The 22,010-nt window shown below is 37.1% G+C and overlaps 2 protein-coding genes and 1 long non-coding RNA gene across 16 annotated transcripts in view; 2 read left to right on the forward strand and 1 right to left on the reverse strand.

Annotated features, from left to right (window-relative positions):
• LOC147841586 (uncharacterized) overlaps window positions 1–3,338 on the reverse strand; it is a 17,795-nt gene extending 14,457 nt beyond the window's left edge. Inside the window, exon 1 of the long non-coding RNA XR_015504759.1 lies at window positions 2,503–3,338. This is a non-coding gene — a long non-coding RNA (uncharacterized LOC147841586). The remainder of the gene's footprint in view (window positions 1–2,502) is intronic.
• On the forward strand, window positions 3,294–16,653 carry tvp23b (trans-golgi network vesicle protein 23 homolog B (S. cerevisiae)). Of its 3 annotated transcripts, none has more exons than XM_087275118.1 (7): window positions 3,294–3,384; window positions 3,632–4,211; window positions 4,940–8,205; window positions 8,331–8,420; window positions 14,278–14,415; window positions 15,995–16,123; window positions 16,219–16,649. In XM_087275118.1, the coding sequence occupies exons 3-7, from the start codon at window positions 8,158–8,160 to the stop codon at window positions 16,243–16,245; spliced, it is 432 nt and encodes a 143-aa protein (XP_087131244.1). In that variant the 5' UTR covers window positions 3,294–3,384; window positions 3,632–4,211; window positions 4,940–8,157; the 3' UTR covers window positions 16,246–16,649.
• A 1,057-nt stretch (window positions 16,654–17,710) lies between these two features.
• The window catches only part of exoc7 (exocyst complex component 7), a 43,054-nt gene continuing 38,754 nt past the window's right edge, over window positions 17,711–22,010 (forward strand). For 11 of the 12 annotated variants that reach the window (XR_015503365.1, XR_015503366.1, XR_015503367.1 and 8 more), the window contains exons 1-4: window positions 17,720–17,869; window positions 19,627–19,692; window positions 19,878–20,062; window positions 21,679–21,784. Coding sequence is in view for 9 of the 12 variants with exons in the window: in XM_087274869.1 (XP_087130995.1) it covers window positions 17,810–17,869; window positions 19,627–19,692; window positions 19,878–20,062; window positions 21,679–21,784 (417 nt within the window). In the remaining 3 variants the exon portion in view is untranslated. 12 annotated transcript variants of the gene reach the window in all.

Genomic DNA, 22,010 nt, shown 5'->3' on the forward strand with positions numbered 1-22,010 from the left:
ACTAAGCCGACAAGAAAATGAATGAGTTCAAAATTAAGCATTATTAATAATTAAGCAAAATTACCCAAACATAAACAATTATTTCTTAGCCACAAATTTATGTGTCAAACATGCTAAATATAGCTGTATACCATAGTTTTTATTTACCAAAACATATGCACAGTAATCTGTCCTGGCTAAAGGTCCCAGATCAGCAGTTAACTACACATAAACGGGGAGTTAATCTCTCATTAAAGCAATGTTATTGTGAAAAGTGATAATTAAACCATATTAACACAAAAGAAAAGCTGGTGAAAAACATACCGTGTGATAATGAAAGGATGATCACACACACACGGTTAATGTAAGATCTATAAATTATCTGTTCAAATAATGGTTAAAGAGAAAGCAACCGGTGCTGCTTTTTAAAAAGACAAATCTGGAGCTCTTGAAAGCAGCAAGACTGTGGGTGCATGTTCATCACTTTTAGTCTAGTCTATTTGAAAGAGAACCGATCATCACATCAGTTGTGTTTCTAGGCCAAGTTGCTGCACGTAAGGAAACAGGAGCGTGCATCACCTCAGCTGTTAGCGCGAGTGATTATCCTCTCATTCGGTATTCGCGCAAACGCAATTCTATTTGTCAGTCATGTTGCTTCTCAATTCTAAGATCGCCTTTGCATGCATATTGGACCATCCTTATTGTCGATCCCTGCATTTAATTATTCAGGGAAAAATATGTTCAACCAGGCAAAGTGGCTAGTGGGAGTGCCTGTCTTACCCGCCACCGCTGAAATCTACCTGCGTTTGACGGGTGTTAATGTCAAGCCCTGCATACAGTTGAAGTCAGCATTATTAGCCTTCCTGTATATTTTATTCCCCAATTTCTGTTTAACAGATTTTTTCCCAGCACATTTCTAATCATAATAGTTTCAATAACTCCTCTCTAATAACTGATTTATATGATTTTCGTCATGATGACAGCAAATAATTTTTGACTAGTTATTCTTCAAGACACTAGTATTCAGCTTAAAGTGACATTTAAAGGCATAACTAGGGTAATTAGGGTAACGTTATGGTAATTAGGCAAGTCATTGTATAACAGTGGTTTGGTCTGGAGACAATCCAAAACCAATATAGCGTAGGGGGCTAATAATATTGACCTTAACATGGTTTTAAAAAACTTAAAAACGCTTTTAATCTAGCTGAAATTAAACAAATAAAACTTTCTCCAGAAGAAAAAATATTATAGGAAATACTGTGAAAATGTTCTTGCTAAAAATATTTGGAAAATAATAATCACAGGAGGGAGGGCTAATGATTTTGACTGTATATACACCTTTTTATATGATAAAATACGTAAGACAGAAGTTTCTGGTCTTCAGAACTGTTGCACAAGTGACCAAACCCATCTGACGTAGTTTGGTCTATTGTACATTTCACGAGGGTTTGGTCAGATTTAACAGCAGATACTGCATGATGACTCTATAGTGACTCTTCAAGTCTGTTTGCCTGCTTACGTTACACTTTATGATCCTTTATGGTTTGTGAGTTACTTTGCAAATAAACCATTGCTGCAGTGAAATGCTGGTGTTTGTCCACTTTTTTTGTTAAAGTTTGACAAAACCGGTTCCACAAGTCTGCAAAGCCTGAGGATATTATAATTCTGTTTGTTCTGCTGTTTTACATTATATTTAATGGAACAGGAAGAAAGTTTTTTTTTTTTTTGCAAGAGAAAATTGGGAAATATACATTTATAATATAATATACTTTAGTGACAAATACAATTTTTTTTAAGTTTTGAGATAATACATAATTCACAAATGTTGATATTGATAATTGCAATTATTAAAATAATTACACAGTGGTAGAAAGGGAATTATAATTAAAAATGTATACATAAAAAGATAAAATAAAAGGTGTTTGAGAACATTTGGTATTAAAATAATAACGGCCATTTTATTAGGTACACCTGTCTAACTGCTCGTTAACGCAAATTTCTAATCAGCCAATCACATGGTAGCAACTCGATGCACTTAGGCATGTAGACATGATCAAGATGATCTGCTGCAGTTCAAACCAAGCATCAGAATGGGGAAGAAAGGGGATTTAAGTGACTTTAACGTGGCATGGTTTTTGGTGCCAGACGGGCTGCTCTTAGTATTTCAGAAACTGCTGATCTACTATGATTTTCATGCACAAACATCTTTAGGGTCTACAGAGAATGGTCTGAAAAAGAGGAAATATCCAGTGAGCGGCAGTTCTGTGGGCGCAAATGCCTTGTTGAAGCCAGAGGTCAGAGGAGAATGGCCAGACTGGTTCCAGCTGATAGAAAGGCAACAGTAACTCAAATAAGCACTCGTTACAACCGAGCTCTGCAGAAGAGCTGAACACACAACACGTCTCTGAACACACAACACGTCCAACCTTGAGGCGGATGGGCTACAGCAGCAGAAGAGCACACCGGGTGCCGCTCCTGTCAGCTAAGAACAGGAAACTGAGGCTACAATTCACACAGACTCACCAAAACTGGACAATAGAAGATTGGAGAAACGTTGCCTGCTCTGATGAGTCTCTATTTCTGCTGACACATTCGGATGGTCGGGTCAGAATTTGGCATCAACAACATGAAAGCATGGATCCATCCTGCCTTGTATCAGCGGTTCAGGCTGGTGGTGGTGGTGTAATGTGTGGGAGAGATTTTCTTGGCACACTTTGGGTCCATTAGTACCAATGGAGCATCGTGTCAACGCCACAACGCCTGAGTATTGCTGCTGACCATGTCCATCCCTTTATGAGCACAGTGTCTCCATCTTCTGATGGCTACTTCCAGCAGGATAACGCACCATGTCATAAAGCGTGAATCATCTCAGACTGGTTTCTTGAACATGACGATAAGTTCACTGTAATCAAATGGCCTCCACAGTCCCCAGAGCTCAATCCAATAGAGCAGCTTTGGGATGTGGTGGAACAGGAGATTGGCAATCACGGATGTGCAGCCGACAAATCTGCAGCAACTGCGTGATGCTATCATGTCAATATGGAGCAAAATCTCTGAGGAATATTTCCAGTGTCTTGTTGAATCTACTCCACGTAGGATTAATGTGGTTCTGAAGGCAAAAGAGGGGTCCAACCCGTTACTGGTAAGGTGTACCTAATAAAGTGACCGGAGTGTAAATGATGAATACAGCGAATATATTGTTAATTATATTATTACAGTTCATATTATTTATCGTTCATTATATCTATCGTGAGCGTATATGTGTATTGTGTAATAGATAAGATATATTAGTAATGATGTACTGTATGTTTTCTGCTCAGGCGCTATGCAGACAGCTTTAGCAAACCCGGAAGTGACGTGTCGCATATTATAAGCAGCAGCAAGAGCGCAGTAATAATGAGGCGGGTGAGTGTAAAAATATGCTATTTGATTATTATAATTATATTTTAAACATAAACTATGTTTATAGCATATCTGCGTTCCTCTTGTAAGAGTTTTAAGATGTGAACGGCTTTTATAAACAACGAATATAGCTGGTTGAGCTTTGCCTGAATGTAAACAACTATTACAGTTCGCTTTCATACGTGTTTATGATTATTATTAAATCATATTTATGAAACAGACTTCTGACATCTGTTCTTGTGTTATTCAGGAGTCAAACGATGATGACGACGTGTCTTTATTTGACGCTGAGGAGGATTCAGCCACCAGAAAGAACAAAATCAAGTGTGTCCTCATTTAATTGTTTATAATTTAATACATTTTAGATTGTAACTTACAGAACTAATGTTTGTGTGTGACCTGTGCTTCATGAAGAGGGTTTCCACTTGATTCTATAGTAATTCTTCTGGAATAATACTGCACATTTTTAGCTACGTCCTTGACACATAAAGCAAATAATGTTTTGTGTTATAAAGGCAATGCGGGTTTATTTATATAGCACATTTCATACACAATGGCAACTCAAAGTGCTTTACACAAACAGGAATTAAAGAAACAAGTATAAGAACATAATAACAAATAATAAAAGTGATTAAAACAGATTAAAATGTGTTAAACAGGTTTTAAAAGAATGAAAAAGAAAGGCATAATAGTGTGATCTGTGATAGAGGTAAAGTTGGTTTTATAGTTGCACATTCGTTCATTTAGAAGTCTCTATATTGTTTACCATGTTACTTTGAATATTCGATCGGAGTTAGCATGCAAGTGTGACTTGAATTGTGACTTAATGTGTGACAACATTAACACTATTAAATTGACTGTGAACAATGTTGTACTTTGATAGTCATTGGCTGCTAATATGATTTTGCTATTTAGAGTTTGCAAATAATACTTTTATGAAATTATATTATTAAGGGGAAAGTCTGGATGTGCGGATATAAAACCAACTTTACCTCTATTGATCTGTGAGTAGGGTTGTAACAATATACCGGTATGACGGTTTACCACGATTTGAACGTGCACGATTATCATACCATGAACAATTGCATATCAACGGTTTTAACCCTTAAAGACCGAGACAGCCGCCCGCGGCTAAAAATAAGTATTGCTCTTAAATGTTTAATAACTTTTGATCCGCTGATCCGATTCATACAATTCAAAGATTGGCATAAAGAAGAGAATCTCAGCTTCCTAGTGCTGTATCACATAACATTCGGACTTTCAGAGGCTCCGGAATCAGTGCGGTTACGTCATCAACATTTGACAACGCTGATTTGACAAAGAAACGCTCGTCACTGTGTCTCCGGACAAACCAGACATGATACATTGATGCATTGTCCCTCCTCCATGCCCAGATTGGTTCAAACTCGCTATATCACAACCAATAAGCATAGGTTTCGCTTTTGTTTGTGGACCAAGCTTTTTGAACAACACGGAATGAGAGATAGGCATACATTTATGCGCGGCTAAATAAAACGCAAAAAAAAAAAGTTTTGCATGAAATAATTCTCATACTAAGTACTTTTGCATGCAGAGCAGCACAGAAACATGACAAAACAGTGACACAGCAAAGACGAACTGCTGCTCTTGCTGTTTTCAAAAGACGCAAATGAAGATGCAGCTGTTTCCAAATCCATATCGATAGACAACCATATCCATGCTGGCACATAAAACCTAAGGATGTTCCATATTGAATCTAGTTTCGTTATGTAACTATTTATAGTATAGTACATATTTATATCTATTTTTTACTGAGGATTTGCACCATGTATTTGGACTTTATTTGGACTTTGACACATTATTTATTATTTTCTTATTTTTATTTGTTCATTGTAAGTGGTGTTGTTTATAGTAACTAAAAATATATTATTTGGAAAAAGTCAAATTTGCTTCACTGTTCTATTTTTTTTGTAACATTTGTAACATACCGTATACCGCGAAACCGTCAAACCGTGGTATTGTTTTAGACGATTATCATACCGTGAAAAATTCATACCGTTACAACCCTATCTGTGAGACAGCACAGTGCTCATTCAGTAAAGGCACAGCTAAACAGATGTGTTTTCAGTCTTGATTTGAATAAGTATAATGTTGGAGCACATCTGATCATTTCTGGAAGCTGATTTCAGCAGTAGGGGGCGCTGTTAGTAGCTAAAAGCTGATTCACCCTGCTTTGACTGAACTCTTGGAATTTCTAGTTTATATGATCCTAAAGATCTGAGTGATCTGTTGGGTTTGTATTCAGTCAGCGTTTATGTAATGTATTGAGGTCCTAGGTCGTTTAGTGATTTATAGACCAGTAATAATACTTTAAAATCTATTCTGAATGTAACTGGGAGCCAGTGTAGAGACCTGAGGACCCGTGTGATGTGCTCTGATTTTCTGCTTCTGGTCAGAATCCTGGCCGCAGCATTCTGGATGAGCTGCAACTGTTTATACTGCAACAGTTTATACTACTTGCTACTACTGTTTATTAGCACTTATAAAGCATCTTATTATACAATTTAAATCCTAACTAAATCCTAAATAGAACTAATTAAATACCTAAATCCAACTACTTCCTTACAAACTATTAATAAGCAGTTAATTAAGGCAAGGCAAGTTTATTTATATAGCACATTTCATACACAGTGGCAATTCAAAGTGCTTTACATAAACAAGAATAAAAGAAACAAGTAAAATAAAAATAAAAACAAATAATAAAAATGAGTAAAAAAAACAAACAGACACAAAAACAGGTAAAATGTGATAAAAGAAATTAGTAGTTTATTGAGCTAAGAGTCTTGGTTATTAGTTTGAACTGTACTTATAAAGTGATCGAATTCTTTTATATTTGTTTATTTTATTTTCTGTATTATTTTGGACTAATATAGATGTAGTTTAATGTATTTAAGTGCTGCTGAAGTGGAGCTTTCTTCATTGCATCTAAACACAAACTGATGAATTGCAATAAAATGTGTATTTTGAATGCTGTCTTTACATTAGACTTAAAAAAAAAAAACTTCAGCCTCTTAAAATGTGTTTTTTTTTTTCTCTACAGCCTACAAATGCCTTGCTACAATAATTCTAAAATCATTCTCAAATCCAGCATGTTTTCATCAAATCTATGGATTTGTTTTATGTCTATAGTAATTATTACAGTAGAAGTTTAGCTCTACTTGTTGTGAATACAAATGCCCTCTACTGAACAGTGAAAATATCATGACGACACATTACTGGTTGATATTTTAGTGGTCCTCACTAGTTAAAAAAAGCCAGAACATGTTCTTTTATTTGTGTCTAATGATTGGCACATGTTTCTTTGATCTGTTTTGTGGTAAGGTTATCAAAATAGCTTTAAAGGTCCCGTGAAATGCTTTGAAATGTGCATTTTTGTATTCAATGTTTGATGTAATTTTAACTGAAACTTAAAGAGAGGGTGGGGTGTAGAGTAGCTCCTCCCTATTTAACAAAGACAGTCAATAGTGTTATTTTTTTTATCACAGCTCTGCCAGTGAGAGTGGTTGAGCACATATAACTCAAGAGTCTTAAAGGGGGTGGGGCATGTCAGATACTAAAAAGCATTTCATTGGTCAGAAGATTTAATGAGAAACTGAAGTATAAAAATGTATCCATTTAGGCGGAAATGGCAAACTGCAAGCTGTGGATGTTTATATCTTATAAATGTGAATTTAGTCACTATTTTGGAGCACACTAGTTAAAAGATATCCTTAGGACTAAGGCCGCATTAACACTGCACTTTTTAAGTGACTCAATTCCGATTTTTTTTATTTTATTTTTGTCTCCCATGTGGCACAGATGGGATATGGCCCATGTACGTGTAAGCAGGAACAAATCACATGATTTCCGATTTACTCAAATCAGATTCAGGCCTTGTTCATATGTGGAAATTTATGCGATATGAATCGGATCTGTGAAGTCGTGTCTGCAGTGTAAACAGGTAGATCGGATTTTCACCTGCGATTGTCGATGCGAGTCGCGCGTCATTAAAAATCATAGCGAATGACGTCAAGTCTGACACTTTCATTTCAGAACAGGCTTCAGCAGAGTCCCAAAACTTAAATCTCATACACGAGCACAACAGCTTTCATATTGTCATATAGTGCAGGTATTTAAGCATGTTAATGAGAGTGAGAGAGCGCAATGTCCGCCATGTAACCAACATAAACTAATATAAAACAGTGCATAGCTACATCACATGCATAAATCACGCCATGGACATTACATTAGGATGCCTAAAGGTTTAAAAAAAGCCAATATATCAAAAGAAGATGGACAAATGAGAGCATTTGTGTCATAAACTATAGTAAAACAGCTTGTCAAAAGCTGAGAACAGATTACATACAGGAATAGAGAAGAGAGCACTCTTTAATTATCAGCTGTTAGTCAGTGCCCACCCTTTTTTTTTTTTTTCTGGTCATGGCGCCTTTGCCAATGTAAATTTGCAAAAAAATCAGATACAGTCACAAAATCGAAATTGACCATCAAGATCTGCAGTGTAAATGCAGCCTAACAGACTGATACTAACATCTGAAATAAACTTTATTTTAATTTCATGGGACCTTTAAGCCAATAGAAAAACAGTCAAAATCTATGCAATGTTCTGGCTAGGATGGTAAAAAAAGTGTGTGTAAATGCAGGCATCCGGTGGCGTCCTTCTTCCATCTGTTTTTCCGGGTCAGTGCCATTCTGGTCTACCTGCTGTGTGGTTTAGTGGGCGGAAGCTTCATTGCCTGCATGGTGACCATCATCCTCCTGCTGTCATGTGACTTCTGGACTGTGAAGGTTGGTACTTAAGAATAAACGATGAGACATTATTCCTTTATCATCACAGTGGTGTTTGCTGAGTGAATCTTTCACTCATACTTGAATATGTCCTTGTCCTGCATATATGTTTGTTTGTTTTCTAGAACATCACTGGCCGTCTGATGGTGGGTTTGCGCTGGTGGAATCAGGTGGACGATGATGGAAAAAGTCACTGGGTGTTTGAGTCCAGAAAGGTACTTTAACACTGCAGGGCTGGGTTTTTTTTTTTTTTTCGTTTTTTTGAGGGTTTGGTTTAATTACTTTAGTTTTGCATGTCAAATATTAGAGCGGTCAGAAAGTCATTTAGTTTAGTTTAAACTTTATTGTCCATTCTTCTTGGCACAGAAAGGACATTTGTCTTTAACACTGGTTTTAAGACAACAATTGCATACATGCAACAATCACATAATAACAACACTCATCAAGACAACAACATTAGTTAAACATTTAAAAACCAAATTAGCCCCAAACATATTACTGCAGATCATTCTTGACAACCCCCGCGTTCACTTCAAACATTGACCACGTTTACATGGACATCAATAATAGATTTATTTGCCTTGATCTAATTAGGACAATAATAAGATTAAGGTGTTTACGTGAGCTGCTTTTTGAATGTTTCTTTCATGATCCCGTTTTACATGTTATAGCACATACTAAGATTAACGTCATTGTGTCACCGCGCTATTCACATTTCCACCGGAGTTTCATGTAATTTCGGGTGTTTCATTATTAATTTTGTCAACTTTAACTGCGGTTTGGCACTTTCCCTTTCATTCGGGCATGCCCCCCGTGACAAACTAGATATTGGATGCAATTATGAATTGCTGGAGGACTGTTGTTTTAACGGAAGTTCAAACCGCATGCTGAATGGAAGAAAAAAAACCCTCCGCATTTCACGAGGCAGGTGTCTGTGGTCTTTACTGACTCGGTAGGTGCAAAGAGTGTTAAACAGTCGTGTGTTTGTGTGTGTGTGTGACTATCCTGTCGCAAAACGTGGCGAAAAGCCCTACATGACGGTAATAATTCAATTAAGGTGTGTTACGACCCCAAAATGTCTAGGGCTGAAGTCGAACATGAAAATTAAAGAGAAAATGAAAAAACAGTTAGCAGGTTTGATTTTTAAATGACCTTTAAGGTTCTTTTATTGTGAGAAGGTGGAAAAGGTTTGTTTTTACAATAAACAAATAAATGAGCGCAAACAAAAAGCTTCAGGGCTGAGCAAGGCCAAAATAACAAATAAAACATTTACTAACTCCACCCCGAAGATAACTTACCTACTGAATCAAAAATAAATGAAGAAAATAATTTACAAACACTAGCCTTACTCCTTAACTAAACGAAAAAACAGGAGAAAATCAGTGTCAAAGTAATTGGCACTCAGCCCCTACGGCGCTCAGCTCACAGCTTTATCAAACAGGGTATTTGACAGTCACAAAAAAAATGGAGGGGAGAGGAAAAAGGGAGAGAACACCTTAATGTTCACAATTTATAAACAACCAGAAAAAAAGCACTATTGATATGTTTTCCACACGAACGCCACACTCTTAGAAAAGCTCTCCGTCTCTCCCCCCAGCAATTTGACTCTGTCGGTTCCTTTTCAAAAGATGCTGACTTCTCCCAGCACCAACCACAGCGCACGCACGCAGCACGTCCAATTTGGGCGGGGCAACCTGGAAACAGGAACGGGATAGGACGAGAGAGAGAAAAAGAGGCTGTTTCTCAATATGCGTTCTTCAGCGGTCTTGCGTCCTCGTGTTCTCGTGCAACGTCATCATCAGCTGCCTAAGTTCAGTTCCAATCAAGTGTGCCGCAAGCCTACGTTTGAGTGAAGGTCTCGGCCGTTAGATCGCCCCCTGGGGGCTGGCTGCAGTACAAGTCATAAAGCCCACCTCCTCCGTGTTAATGAAGGAGACTTGAGCCCAAATAAAAAAAAATATTACACTTGCAATAAAATGTCCCGAAAGATGGTTCTGGTGGATTAAGGCGCTGGTTATTGTGCTGAAATAGGTGCAGATCTTCATTTTTGTGAACAGTTTGTTTTTAGCAGTAATTTAATGCTGGGCGTGTCATCGTGATTGACAGCTGTGATTGACAGTTTCTCAAAGCAGCGCGTCTGAGCTTCGGCAGGAGACTGAAGTAGACTGAAATGTTATTATTCGATTTCTGTGTTATTTTACCATGACAAAATGAGTTCAGCAGTAAACTATAGTTTCTGACATACATGATCCTGGTGGAACACTGTTTATTCGCTAAGTTCAGGGCTTTTTTCGGGCTTTATTAGTTTGCTGATACGCCTAGCCACCCAGATAGCAAAACACAGTTCCGGCTAGATTCTCGCCTGCCGGAGACTTATCTCTTAGAGCTCAGACTGACTAATGTTACCTCTGCTGGACCTACTCCGGATGCCTGGACTCACTACCCACTTCCAGTCCGAGTCAATCGAGCCAGATGCGGCGGCCGAGCGAGCAGGCGCTGCCGCATGCGAGCCGGAATCAGCCCGCGACGCCGCGAGTAAGTTATGCTCTGCGGCCTGGAGCTGGCGCGATTGAATATATAAAACCCTCATATTTGTTAACGTTATTACATCCATTTGTGTTGATATGACAGCAAACGCATGCTGAGAAGTTCGGGGGGCGTAGTTGATTTTACATAAAGCGTTTGATTGGAAGCTCGACTCTGCTCATTTTCGCGGCTCCTCCTCTGGCTCCATCAGACAATCCTTCTGCGCATGTCTGGCTCCAATTTCAGCAGTCTTTTGCGACAGTTTGTGCCCGTCAAGCAGGCGTTTTGCCCTCAAGGCGTTCAATGGGAAAAAGGGCTGTCGCGTCGTCCATATTTTTTACAGTCATTGGTTCCAATACTCAAGACCGCAAGTACGGAGGACGCGTGAAACTTCCCGGATGTGATCTTGATATCGAGGACGCACCGATGCAGACTTCAGCAGCGAGCTCGCTCTGGAAGTCCCAGAAGGCATTGCGACTGGAGGTGGGAAGCGCAGCATTTATTTAGATTTATTATTAAAGTTCAGATATATTACTTATTTACCTCAGGAGTTTCCCTAAATGAAACGGTGAAAGTAAACATTAACATGAACATCTTAATAAAGGAATAAACACATTAAGGTTGTTTGTTTGATGAAATTCGTATTAAAATTTGTTTTATTTATATTGTGCAGAGTATATTTATAATATTTTTATGCAAAGTATATATTTTGAAGAAGGGGGAAACAATAAATCGTTGTATGAAGGCTGTAATGTTTAAATAATTTCCATTTAAAACGCGTGAAGGTCACATGACCATCAGGAAGAACGCAGCATCCCATTTCTCAAAGGACGCGTTCTCTGCCCTCGCGGTCTTCTGAGTTCCTTCTTCCGAGGACACCTGGCAAGACCGGTCTCCACAAGAACGCAAGTCCATTCTCTGCGTTCTTGGAATTGAGAAACAGCCAGAGAGACACGCACACACAGCGGCACAGAAACAACCCAATACGCTCTTGCGTAACAGGTGTTTACATGTCAGTAATGCACTTTAATAATGCGACTAAAATCGGCATACTCCACACGTCTTAATTCGATCTCTCTTTAGTTTGATTATGACCTTAATCTGATTAAATGAATCAAAAATCGCTGTTTACATGTTGAAATCTTAATCAGAGTATTGTGTTAATCGCATTAAAATCGAATGATTGGTGTCCATGTAAACGTAGTCACTGATCCGATTTTTTTTCATAAAGTAGTCAAATAGAATCTTCAGTGAATGTTGTTTATGACCAGTTATATTATTTGCCTGATTGATAATTTCTTCTTCTGTTTAAGTGTTGTGTTACCAAACCATGAAACAATATTATGTGTGAGAACACTCTCTATCAATGATCTACATGCCATGTCATTCGATAAATCAATTCTGCGTTGACTGAGATTTTTAAAATGCATATCTACTTTCAGTCAAATTTGATCTATGTGTTATTTATTCTGCTCATCAGCGCTAAATTTAAACAAATAATACAAAATAGAGTAAAGGCTAGTGCACACCAAGCCACTTTTTCACTCTGGATTTTGCCAACATTTAACAAGTCAAAGGGCACCTATGGGATCCTGCACACCAACTTGCAAAACAGCAGGCGTAAAAAAAAAAAAAAAAAAAAAAAAATATTTTTAAAGAAACGCCTTGTGCTCTATTTTTTGTTTTGATGCAGCACATGAAAAATTGCTCCACCAATGTGATTGCCACTTTTGTTCCATGGCTGGAGCTGCTGAAGTTACAGTAATGTAATGTGAATTTATATATCACATTTACCCTGTATGGCCGTACACCCAAAGCGCTTCACGATCATGAGGGGGGTCTCTCCACACCACATCCAGTGTGCAACATCCACTTGCATGATGCAATGACAGCCACAGGACAACTTCATCAGTGCGCTCACCACACAGCAGCTATAGGGGGAGTGGACAGACAGTGATAGAGCCAATTCAGTGGATGGGGATGATTGGGAGACCATGATGGGTGAGGGCTGATGGAGGGACTTCAGCCAGGACACCTCTACTCTTTACCAGAAGTGCCATGGGATTATTGATGTCCACAGCGAGTCAGGACTTCGGCTTAATGTCTCTTCCAAAAGACGGCACTCACTGACAGTATAGTGTCCCCTGTACTATACTGGGGCATTAGGACCCACACAGACCACAGGTTGAGCACCCCCTGCTGGCCTCTCTAGCACCATTTCGAACAGCAACCTAGTTTTCCCATGTGGTCTCTGGTCCAGGTCCAGGTAATCTGCGACCAGATTTCTGCGGCGCGGGAATAAATTTCCGAATAAATTTCGGGAGCGGTCGGCAGCGGGTTTAATTTGGGACGGGAGTGGGCTGTCTAGCTATATCGCGGATATTGCTATGCGAATGAGAGAGAGAGCTTTGCCTGTGTGTGTGCTTGGTGCTTGTGTGTGTGTATGTTAGTGTTCGTGCGCGCGAATGAGAGAGAGAGAGCTTTGCCTGTGTGTCTGCTTGGTGCTTGTGTGTGTGTTAGTGCGCGCGCATGAGAGAGAAAGAGAGAGAGCTTTGTGTGTGTGTGCTTGGTGCTGTGTGTGTGTTTATACAGACAGCTTGGCTGTCTGGACTGTAAAGCTGGGGGATTTTCGGTTTTGTTCTCCCCCGCTCTTTAGCGGGATCGGGCACACCGGGCAGAAAACCGGGCGGGTCGGGCAGCGGGACAACAAATGCTTAATATAGGCGTAAGAGGCTAAAACCTGCCGGGTGCGGGCGGGAGCGGGATTCAAAATTTAGTCCCGTAAATTCCACATGACAAGTACAGTTTTACTCTCATTCAATAAAGATGAATGTGAAGCTGCTTTTTCATTGGTGTCTGAACACAAAGATGCAACCCAGCTACAATAATAATGTCAGCAGGAGAGAATTATTATGGAGAGCAGCAAATATCGAGGATGAGTTTCATTTCACTTTTCTTTCTTGACTTGCAGTGTCATTAATTGCCATGATCTAACGGCAGGGGTGATTTTTTTTTTTTTTTTTTTTTTTTCTCGATGATCCAGAAATTATGAATATTAAAAAACACACACAAGTCCAAGCACTTAAAGTAATTGAAAAAATGTTAAAAGCCTTTATTAACATGGCTATTCTATAAAACTGCACATACGCATTTCGGCACACCTTCCTTCATCAAGGTAAAAAAGTTCAGGTGCGTCTGGAAGTTATTTGTACATTATGATCACATGACTCAATTGAATATTTAAACACAAAGTCAACTTAACAGTCATTATTAATTCAGTAAAGGAAGAAAAGTTCAATACGTTAAATGTGTATAGGAAATCACAGAAAATATGCATATGTAATTAAATACATGCATATACATACACACACATAAACACTTTTGGTTTGAATTTGGATTTTTTTAAAAACTGTCAAGCAGCTTATTTCTGTTTAAAATAATCCTTTAAGCAAACTAAATATGTGACTTAATTTGTTATTAGTCTTTTTTTTTTTTTTTGCATTGTGTAATTTTGCATCCTCTCTGTATTGATGTGCTTGTGTTCAGGCCAGCGGGAATCAGTCTTCAGCATCTCGGAGCTCAAACTCAGAGTCTCGTATCTTCTGGCTGGGTCTGGTCATCTGTCCCATCATCTGGGTCATCTTTGCTTTCTCTACACTCATCTCCTTCAAGATTAAATGGCTGGTGAGTAATTTTTTTATTGCAAACTCCATCATTTTTAAAGTTTCAGTCCCTCCCAATTCACATATTAATTAATTATTATGTTAATTCACCTCAAGAGTTTTACCAGCAGTAATTATGGCTTCAGATACTTGCAAACTGGTGTTTATGATTCATGCTTTTAAAGATGAATCCTGACCAATCATATACAAAATAAACGTTATTTTTTTTATGAAATGTGCATGTGTACTGTATATTTATTTTTATATATAAATGCTTCCAATTTAACAGCATTATTTATGATCATTCCGATAGCAAGTGTGAAGGCAGCAGAACTATAAATTAGGGCTGCACAACATCATTTCAGCGCTGATGTCGCAATGTGGAGTCTGGATTATAGATGAGCCACAAAACACAGGATTTTAACAGTCACTGCAAAGTTTAACCATGATAGAGTGAAGGTTTATTATTTACATGTGTTTATGTCCTGTGACTGTATGAGCATTTTAAAAGAGTTTAAAACATTTGGGCACAGAGATTCGACTTTTGGAGGTGTAAGATTAATTGTATTTAATTATTTAAATAAGGAAGACTATATAGTGATGTTTTACATTTACAAAAAACGCTTTTCTTACAATATTTAAACTTTTTTTCAATATTTTTTTTACAATATTTCAAAATTTTTAACCTATAACAAGATTATTTTGCTCGTTTAAGAAAAAATCCTACTTATTTCTGAAAGTTAAAAGAAAATGATATTTTTAGATATTTGGACTAGAAACGCTGAGTAACTTGCATTGTGATTATTTAATTTCTGTGCCTGAATACTGATAGATCCCTCAGAAGAACGTCAAATGGAGCTATTCAGACCATCTATTGAAACTGTATTGATATGGCAATATACAGTTGAAATCAGAATTATGAGCCCCCTTGAATGATTAATCCCTGTTTATTTTTTACCCAATTTCTGTTTAACGGAGAGAAGTTTTTTTTTTTTCAGCACATTTCTAAACATAGTAGTTTTAATAACTGATCTCTAATAACTGATTTATTTTATCTTTGCCATGATGACAGTAAATAATATTAGACTAGATACTTTTCAAGTCACTTCTATACAGCTTAAAGTGACATTTAAAGGTTTAACTAGGTTAATTAGGTTAACTAGGCAGGTTAGAGTATTTATGCAAGTTATTGTATAACAGTGGTTTGTTCTGTAGACTATCAGAAAATAAATTTAGCTTAAAGGGCTTGATAATATTGTCCTTAAAATGGTTTATAAAAAATTTAAAACTGCTTTTATTCTAGCCAAAATAAAACAAATAATACTTTATCCAGAAGAAAAAATATTATCAGACATACTGTGAACATTTCCTTGCACTGTTAAACATCATTTGGGAAATATTTAAAAAAGAAAATAATTAAAGGGCGGCTAATAATTTTGACTTCAACTGTATAAAGCAGAAAAACAAAATATTGCAATATCAGATTTTTCCAATATCGTGCAGCCCTACTATAAATAAATAGAATTTAGATCTGATTGTGTATGAACTCATGTGGTCTTGAATATGTGAGTGTCTGTGAGTAACGTTGCTTTCTCTTTCAGGTGGTGGTGATTTTGGGTGTGGTGTTACAGGGAGCTAATCTGTACGGATATGTGCGCTGTAAAGTAGGAGCCCGAACAAACCTGAAGAACATGGCAACAAATTACTTCGGAAGGCAGTTTCTGAAACAGGTCTGTGACTTATTATTACAAGTCATCTTAAATATCTTTTTCAAATCATCCTAGTTTAATGAAAAAGTACGTGACGTTGTTTATGTTTATTGCAGGCTTTCACAAAACAAGAGGAGTCTTAAAACGGAGCAGACTTTGAGAGATCACTCATCAGTGAACTTTTATTATGTTATTTTTAAAGCAGACTGATATTAAGTGAGCTAAAAGGGTCACTTGGCTGAATTGTGGTTTATTTTTTTCCTTGTAGTTTAACAAGTACAACCTGTTAACTAATTCTTTACCATTTATAGATATCTTTAACTTTATATTGTGTTTTTTTTTAATAATGAACTTAACACAGAATGTTTTGTTACTTAACGTTGCATGACACCATGCATTACGCTTCTGTTTTGTTGACAGATGTACATATTTATATACTGCTGTAAATTATTTTTGGAGGACGGGGAGATTGTGTGCTTTATGAAAGTGTATGATTGTGTCATATTAAGTGAATGAAAGAAAAATAAACTGAGTTTGGGTAAAATAAGAGAGTGTCCTGACATTTTATCCTACCCATCAGATTAAGCTACCAACACTGTATTTGACTAGTTCTGAGGTTGGGGTTAGGGCAGGGGTGTCCAAACTCGCTCCTGGAGGGCTGGTATCCTGCATATTTTAGTTCCAACCCTAATTAAACACATCTGAACCAGCTAATCAAGTTCTTTCTAGGTATAATGGAAACTTCCAGGCAGGTATGTGTTGAAAGAAGTTGAAGCTAAACTATGCAGGAAACCGGTACTCCAGGACTGAGTTTGGACACCCCTGGGTTAGGGATTAGGTAGGTTAGGGCGATATTACAGCTTCATATCACATTACTCTGCATTAAAATGTACACTGGTAGTAAAATTTGATGGGTAGCATAGCATATTGCGTCATCAAAATGTACTACCTACTTTTTGAATGGGAGGTAGAACAAACTGACAGCAGGAGCCTCCCTGAATGTCTGGTCAGACAGTGAAGGTGAAGCAACTATCACACCATCAGTTTTTCGTCAAAATAAGAGTCCCATGGATTTTGAAAGCACTCGTGATTAAAGCTTGGTGTGTGTGTTTTAATCACTTAATGTGTTTTGACTAAGTGTATGTCTTTATTCAATAGTTTTTTTGTATATAATTTTGTTTGGTAAGGTTATTATAAAAATTAAGATCTTTTGAATACATATATTTAGTCAACTAAATATATCGCTAACAACTTCAGTCTCAAAAATTGATCAGTGATATTGATATTGAATTGTTATAATCAAACAAATATGCATTTATAATGTATAATTTCACTGTGTATATTACTATAATTTTTTTATATATTTATAATATAAATATATACAGTTGTGTTATAAATATTGTATATAAATTGATTATCACTCACTCCTTATGTTTCTTGTCATTTTAGTAGTTATAAATTCCTGCTGCACTTCATTCAAGTACACTTTTTACCTTTTTGTCTTCATATATGGATTTGTCTTTAATTATTGTTTTGCTTCTGTTTCAGTTGGTTCAAATAAGACTTTTATTTTGCACTTCATCACTGGCTTCCGTTTGTGTCCTGTTGTTTATCGCTGTCTTCAGGTTAATGTTGTAATATTATTGTGTATTTTACATTGGTCCGGACGGTCCAGCTGTCTTTTCCATCGTGTTTCTGACCGTCAGTATGATCCCGACCGAAGACGCGTCCGCCAGAAAGCGGGAGATTGAGGAGAAACTCAAACAGGTCCGTTAAAAAGAGGAAAAACAGGAAGAATGAAGGATAACATGAGAATCCCGTGACCTGACAGTGTTATTCATGTCATTTGCGATTTAACTAGCTCAATATATGCTTGTTTGCCTTTAAGGACTGTCACAAAGATTATTGAAAGCTGAATATTACAGATAAAATCAGCTGTTGGGGCGTACAAAATGTGTTATTAAGCAAGACACTGCAGGTGAAAAGGGTAACGTTAGGGAAATCAACACCCAGCTGATTGATAACATTAAGAGTTGCAAACATTTTTCGATTACAAGTTTTTTGTGTCATATAAATGAGGAATTAATTAAATAATGACGTAATTTGCATACATCTCAAGCATACAAAATGTAAACAGTAATTTTGTACAAACATAAAAGCTTGTTCTTAAAAAAATTGGTTTGAAAAGGGAATTTTTTGGTGGGACAGGTACTAAATTCCCAAGGTTACTTAATGACTTATGAAGAATTTTTATCACATTTTAATTTTTCTGTGTCCCAAATGGAATTTGCAATGGTCTTTGCTGCTATTCCCCTATGTATTGTTTCACTATGTAAAAGTTACTCATATTCAGGAAATATCTCTTTGTTACACCCTAAAGATACACTATGTGGGAAAATTTGTTTTTCTTCTCACCAAAATAAGGCCATACGTTCATTATTTCAGTCACTCATAAATAGTAAACCCTAGATAATTTCTCATTGGTCTGGGTTCATCAGAGATTTAAATTGGAAAAAGGTATGGTCCAAATTCAAATTCTTTATTACAAACAAATTTAAGGAGGTCTCATTTAAAATTCTGAATAAATTTTACCCTGTCAAACATTTTCTTTCAATGTTTAGAAAGGATATTGATCAAAACTGTTCATTTTGTTTATCACAGCCAGAAACTGTGCCGCAAATTTTCGGGAATTGCCAGTTCTCAAAGAAAATAGGGTACGAGATGATGACCAATTTCATAAATGACAAATTATTTACAAATTTCCGTTTAGAATACCAACATATTATATTTGGGGTTTTTGAACTACAACAAAAAAAAAAAAAAAATAGAGAAGGAAGCTTATGTTGTTAATCTCTTGATAATATTTACAAAGTACCATATTCACAGATGCAAATTTGATAACCAAAAACCATTTTATCCTGCCATATTAATTTAACTAAAACACTATACAAACAACATAAAGCAAAGCACTAAAAAAAAAGCCATCAAAACCACTTTTTTACTTTAAACCTTCAAGATTTTTTAATCTCACAAGACCCTTCTCTGTTATTATATGTATACTTACACATTGTCTTATATGTTTTGTTCTGTACACCCCTGACATGTTTTCTTTTCTATTTCTTTTTGTATGTTTAAATGTTGTTCTTTAAGCATTAATTAACAAATATATTTAAAAAAAAAAGGTCAACAATATGTGACATCAGGTTCAAAATTGTAATAAAATGTTTTTTTAATTTACACATTGGAGTCAAAGTTTTTTTCAGTGGGCATTTTGGATTAATCTTTTTATCTGTAGATCAGAAAGCATCGTACATTCTTTGTAAATCTCGTTTCTGATTGTATCTTTTGATAGCTTTAAATAAACATGTCACCAAAAAAAGTACAGAGACAAACTAATAAAGTGAGATCAAAAAGAAATTCATAAACATTCAATTTGGATGTTTTCTTTACATTAGACTAAAAAAAGAAAGTGTTAATTATCACTTATGCATATGTCTTGACCTGGTTATTATCCTCATCTACAGGAGCAAGAAACTCTATCTTTTATCCGTGAAAGCCTGGAGAAGAGTGATCAGCTCACTAAAGGAATGGTGAGAGGTTTATATTCATATATGTGAATAACACTAGTGTGTCATTCTGGTTTTATCATGTAAAGTCAGTGTTCAGAAGTGTTGTACAATGATATTTGTTTTACATTTACCATTTTTCCTGTTACATCCGTTGTATTATTTTGTGTTTGTGGATGAAATGGTGAATGCGTGTTAATTTGTTTCAGGTGTCCATCCTGTCGTCGTTTGAGAGTCGTCTGATGCAGCTGGAAAACTCCATCATCCCGGTTCACAAGCAGACGGAGAATCTGCAGCGGCTGCAGGAGAATGTGGATAAAACACTGTCCAACATGGATCACGTCATCAGCTACTATCATGTGGCCAAAGACACTGACAAGATCATCCGGGAAGGGTTAGTGATCACCTATTCAATGGTTTATTAAAATTATTATTATTCATAAATTTTCTTTTCGGCTTAGTCCCTTTATTAATCCGTGGTCGCCACAGTGGAATGAACCGCCAACTTATTCAGCACATGTTTTACGAAGCGGATGCCTTTCCAGCTGCAACCCAGTACTGAGAAACATCCATACACACTCATACACTACGGACCATTTAGCATACCCAATGCACCTGTACCGCATGTATTTGGACTGTGGGGGAAACCAGAGCACCCTTAGGAAACCCACAGCAACAAGGGGAGAACATGCAAACTCCACACTGAAACGCCAACTGACCCAGCCGAGGGTCGAACCAGCGACCTTCTTGCTGTGAGGCGACAGCACTACCTACTACGTCACTGCGTCGCTCATTATTATTTAAAGTTTTAATTTCCCTTCATATTAAATGGTGTATTGTTTAATTTTATACTATGGGGTTGTGGAATGCTTGATTCTGATTGGCTGATGAACATTCTACAGCAGGGGTCACCAATCTCGGTCCTGGAGGGCCGGTGTCCCTGCAGGGCTTAGCTCCAACTTACCTCAACACACCTCCCTGGATGTTTCAAGTATACCTAGTAAGACCTTGATTAGCTTTTTCAGGTGTGTTTGATTCGGGTTATAGGTAAAATCTGCTGGACACCGACCCTCCAGGAACAAGTTTGGTGACCCCTGCTCTACAGTATAACAGCTAAAGCAGTTCCGGCAGGTTTTGGGTTCATTACAGCTGCATTTGACCACACTGAATGATTTCAGTTATTTCACAGCTACAACAGTCAAAAATCACATCACAGCACAACAGAAGGCTTTAGAGGAGATGTGGAAGAAACTAATCCTACACACAGGAGCAGTTTGAGGACAAAAACCTGACAGATTTGTAAAATATAACATCTTAACAGCGGCTTTAGCTGTGGAAATCAGAGTATATGCGGAATAATTGACACCAGTGCGTTGAATTATTAGAAAAATTGAACCACTTTAAATTTTGACTGCATTATATTAGGGATAAAGTACTTCCAGGAGGTTGTTATCACAGATTAAACCCCAACAGATTTATCGGCAGCCAGACTCAAAGCAGAACACTGTTGAATAAGACTAAAAGGCTTCATTCCATGAAAAACAAACCATCCTCGATGTTCTTTTATCCCGCTTATTACATGGCTACTAACCACAAATCATTCAAATTAGATGCAAAACATTATTTGTAGCTGTAATATTCTGTAAGTTTTTTAATTAAACACAAAGCTGAAAGAAGCAAAAGCAGCTAAATGGAATATACACTAACCTGTGCATTATTCAGCCACTAGATGGCATTAAACAGTCAAAAATGCAATGCTGACAGAAACCAAAGCAGTTGAATGGACTATACACTAACCTACATATTATATATTCACAAGACTGGAGCAAGCAGTCAAAAACCGCAACATGACAGTCAAGCAGCTACATATGAATGTGGATGTAGGTAAAACATAACAGTCAAGGGGACGTGAAGTTCCCGGATGAGCCTGTGTTATTATAATAACACATGAAATAAAGTGTGACTATCCAATCAGTGCTCGTTTTGGTTTCATAATAATTTCTCTTGCAGTCCTGCTGGTCGCCTGGACGAGTATCTGGCCTGCATTGCAAAGATACAGAAAGCTGTGGAGTATTTTCAGGACAACAACCCTGACAGCCCTGAGCTTAACACCGTGGTACGTCTGTCACACTCTCTCACACTTCAACCTAAATCAAGCACTACTCGAGTAGGTACTACGTTTGAAATGACCACAATTTAGAATATCGGCATTCGTAGGTCATCATTACTCATATACACTACGTGACAAAAGTCTTGTTGTATGATTCCAGTTGTAAGAGCAACAAATAATAACTTGACTTCTAGTTGATCATTTGGGAAAGTGGCATGAATCATCTGTTGTT

This window comes from Danio rerio, chromosome 12, assembly GCF_052040795.2.
Source record: "Danio rerio strain M-AB ecotype USA chromosome 12, GRCz13ab, whole genome shotgun sequence".
Lineage (NCBI taxonomy): Eukaryota > Metazoa > Chordata > Actinopteri > Cypriniformes > Danionidae > Danio > Danio rerio.

Coding starts and splice junctions, on each gene's coding strand:
- tvp23b (XM_087275118.1), top strand. CDS start 8,158: ATGGTGACCATCATCCTCCTGCTGTCATGTGACTTCTGGACTGTGAAG. Junction 8,206..8,330: donor GTGACTTCTGGACTGTGAAG/GTTGGTACTTAA, acceptor TTTGTTTTCTAG/AACATCACTGGCCGTCTGAT. Junction 16,124..16,218: donor GAAGGCAGTTTCTGAAACAG/GTCTGTGACTTA, acceptor TGTTTATTGCAG/GCTTTCACAAAACAAGAGGA.